The sequence below is a fragment of the Melozone crissalis genome, unplaced genomic scaffold, assembly GCF_028551555.1.
Source record: "Melozone crissalis strain CALT ecotype California unplaced genomic scaffold, PUWL_Pcris_2 ptg000026l_1, whole genome shotgun sequence".
Classification (NCBI taxonomy): domain Eukaryota; kingdom Metazoa; phylum Chordata; class Aves; order Passeriformes; family Passerellidae; genus Melozone; species Melozone crissalis.
In genome coordinates, this window is record NW_026535804.1 from 9,255,440 (window position 1) to 9,259,358 (window position 3,919).

General features: G+C 54.6%; 1 protein-coding gene across 1 annotated transcript; it reads left to right on the top strand.

The window, feature by feature from the left end:
* The first annotated feature begins 1,775 nt into the window (after positions 1-1,775).
* Positions 1,776-3,606, top strand: NOG (noggin). Its single transcript, XM_054278814.1, has one exon. It carries the CDS (start codon positions 2,307-2,309, stop codon positions 2,976-2,978), a length of 672 nt encoding a protein of 223 aa, XP_054134789.1. The 5' UTR covers positions 1,776-2,306; the 3' UTR covers positions 2,979-3,606.
* The last annotated feature ends 313 nt before the right edge of the window (positions 3,607-3,919 follow it).

A 3,919-nucleotide genomic window follows, 5' to 3' on the forward strand; every position in this document is an offset into this window, starting at 1 on the left:
CTTTGCTTTTTAGACTCAAGATTAAAGAACTGGTTTCAAATACCAGCTAAAGGGAAACTTAATTTATTATTAAAAAAAATTATAAGCAATGATAGAATGAAACTTCTGAATTTTTGCTTCTGTTCTGTTTCTGAGGTGTAGCTTCTCACTTATATCGAGGGATAACTTTTATGCCAAATTTCAGCAATTAAAGTTTACCAGGGCCTGGGTGAAGGTGGAGACCTCAACTTGCAGGTGAAAAAAATTGTAATAAAACTCCAGCAGATCTTTGACTGACACTGTAGCAGCAAATGTCACTGTGAGACTCTTTCACAGTGTCGACCTTAGATTAGTTTTCCATCTTTTTCATGTAATCTTTTTTCACTTATGTATTATTTATAAAATGCCCTAGATGTTCTGGAATAAAGCAAAGTTAAGAACACTTTTAAATTGAAAATTGGGAATGAAACTAGTTGAAAAAATACCATTTTTATAAAAAACACCCAATATTGGTAATATGATCTATGTACTACTTTCATAATGAACCTAATTTTGAAGGTTAGATTTAAACAAATGCATAAATAATTTAGGTGAAATGGCTTAGCTTCAGTCCCATTAAACTTAGGCTCCTAAGTGCCTAAATAGCCTGCAGGAATGGGATTCAAGCACTTCAGGAAATTTTACTCAAACCATAATAGATCCTTACAGCCATACAGCCATCCTGCCCGCCACGCCGTGTAAGTGCTCTTTGCAAGACAGTAATTCTGCCAAGGAAGTGGCATTTAGTATCAAATTTTAAATTGTTTTATGCATTTCAATTGAGGCACTTTCCATTTTTCCTGTATGTATTGAGGGCATAACTGGAAATTGCGTTTCTGGTGAAGAAGCCTTAGCGAGCTCCCTAGAAAATCGCTAAGCAAGTGCTCCGGAGAGAGCGGCGGGGCCGGGCAGTCTCCCGGAGCATCCGCCATGGGAGCCGAGCACCGGGCTCGTCTCGGGGGGCCGCCGGTCCGTTCGCGGGTCCCACCCGGCCGCAGCCCCCGAGGTGCCTCCTCCCGCCCGCGGCGCCCCCGGGGCTCTGCCCGCGCTCACCCGCGGGGCGCGGGAGCCGCTTCCCGAGTTTCCCCGGCGCCGCGGGCATCCCGCCGCTCCGCGCCGTCCCGGTGCCCCCCGGCCGCCCGCGGGCAGCCCCCGGCCCGGCGCGGCGCCGCCAGCAGAGGGCTCGCTCCGCCCGGGAAGGCGCCCGGCGGCCCCGGCGCCGCGGGCAGAGCGTCCGCAGCGGCCCCGGGCGGGCAGCGCGCCCCGCGCCCATGTGCGCGCCCGGGCAGGGCCCCCGGCGGCCGCGCAGCGCGGGCCGGGCCGGGAGGGCGCGGGCAGCCCGCGCAGCACCGGGACAGCCCGCGGAGCACCGGGACAGCCCGCGGAGCACCGGGCCGCGCTCCTGCGCGGGGCGGGCGGGAGAGGCCGCGCTCCGCGCCCACGAGGAGAGCGGCGGGGCGAGGCCGAGCCCGGAGCCGGCGGCCCCGGCCCCACGAGCGGGCGCCCGGCCGGGCGGAGCTGCCGGCGGCTGCCCCGGGCAGGGCAGCATCTCCCGGGGCGCGGCGGCTCGCGTGAGCGGCGGCGTGCGGAGGGCGGGGGGGAGGCGGCGGCTCCCGCCTCAGCCTTCCCCAGCAGAGGGTGCCTGCCGGTGGGAAGGGGGAAGCCGCGCTCTCCTGGACTTTTGTGGGAGTGGGGGTTGTGTTGTGTGTGTGGGTTTTAAGGGGGGTGGGGTGGGTTAGGAGAGAGTCTGTGGTTTCCATGGAGATGAAGCTGAAAGTGCAGGAAATTTAAAGGCTTTGGGTCCTTGCAAAGCAGACAAACTGGTGCCAACGTGCGTGGCTGCTGTTGCTGCTGAGGAGGCTGCTTTGCAAACGGCGGAGAGGAGCGGGGAGGAAGAACCGGCAGCTACTTCTTCCACACGCACGGGCAGACAACGAGGAGCGGCAGCAACAAGCACAATTCGCAAGAAAAAGAGGCATCTCCCGTTCCCGGGAAGGGCGAGAAGAAGCAGCAGCAGCAGCAGCAGAATTTTGGAGCGGCTTCACCAGGAGAAATTTTATAGAGAAGCCTGCAAGAGAGAGTGTTTGCAGGGGGCTTGTTCTCCGCGCTTCTCAGGGGGCTGTCTTTGCTGGTGGTGCGGCGAGTGGAGATCGTGATCCCTTTCAAAGACGAGCTATTTTGGATATCCCCGTACAAGTTTTCTGATGCATTTGCTTGCACCTTCTTGCCTTGCTGCTTGGTGAATCCAGCCCCCCTTTCCCCCTCCCCCCCCCACCGGTCTCCCAAGGATGGATCATTCCCAGTGCCTTGTGACTATATACGCCTTGGTGGTTCTGCTGGGTCTCCGGCTAGAGCAGGGCGCCTGCCAGCACTATCTGCACATCCGACCGGCTCCCAGCGACAACTTGCCCTTGGTGGATCTAATCGAGCACCCGGACCCTATCTTTGACCCCAAGGAGAAGGATCTTAACGAGACCTTGCTAAGGAACCTCATGGGCGGACACTTCGACCCCAACTTTATGGCTGTTTCTTTGCCCGAGGACCGGCTCGGAGTGGACGATCTAGCCGAGCTGGACTTGCTGCTCAGGCAGAGACCCTCGGGAGCGATGCCCAGCGAAATCAAAGGGCTGGAGTTCTACGACGGGCTGCAGCCGGGCAAGAAGCACAGGCTGAGCAAGAAGCTGCGCAGGAAGCTGCAGATGTGGCTTTGGTCCCAGACCTTCTGCCCGGTCCTATACACGTGGAACGATCTCGGCAGCCGCTTTTGGCCCCGGTATGTCAAAGTGGGCAGCTGCTACAGTAAAAGGTCTTGTTCAGTCCCCGAAGGCATGGTTTGCAAACCTGCCAAGTCCGTGCATTTAACGATCCTGAGGTGGAGGTGCCAGCGCCGGGGCGGGCAGAGATGCACATGGATACCCATCCAGTACCCCATCATTTCGGAGTGTAAGTGCTCTTGCTAGGGCTGGCACTTCCTTCGCGCCCCTTCTCCAGCGGACTCACGTGGACCTTTGCTGCAACAGAAATAAAAGACATTTGCTTTCTGGTTAACGTTGTAATGCACTGTAACGTGTAGGAGAATGTATATTGTGTGTGTATATATGGCACCGGTTTAATATACTATTAAAAGGTCAGTATTATACGTGAAATAATCAGCGTCTACTGTATTTTCAAGACTATTACCCTGATCGTTGCTAATGTATTCTTTTTTTTTCTTTTTTTTTCTTTTTTTTTTTTTTTTTTTTTTGTATTTATATTCCAGAGAGAAGTTGCTTCGCTTTGGCGAAGTAGGTTTTTTGTTGGGTGTTTTTTTAATAAAAGGATTAAAAAATACAAACCAAACTTTTTGATAAGAAAACTTTGATAATATTTTCCATTATTCGGAAAGCGTGTGTGTGAGGGTTTTTTTTTTCTTTTTCCTTACGGACTTCAGATTTAAAATAAAAATGAATAAACGCCTAGAGCACAATGTTATTGTAAATAGAGAGAACAGTTCGAATGACTTAATCCTATGTAAATGAAGAGTATCTGCTATTTATTCTTTATATCCTTGTAGTAAAAGTGCAGTGCAGAATTAAAGTCAACCACTAAAACACGAGCCGTTTGGATTCTGTTTGCTTTTTGGTTTGGCCGCCGTCGGGGGGGCTTTCTTCTCTCTCCTCCTCGTTCTCCACGCTCAGCAGGACGTTTCGTGGTGGCAGGGGGAGGTGGGAACCTGCTCACGGCTCTGTTAGGGGGGCTCTGCGGCACCCCCACGGCCGGAGCGCCGCGGGCTGCGGCCCCGCGGGATGGGGGCGGCCGGCGGGGGGGTCCCTGCGCTCCGCTCCGCGCTGGCCCCGCGGAGCCGCTCCCGCGGCCGCGCAGCCCCGGCGAGCTCGGTGGCAGCTGCTCGGGGATTTTTCTT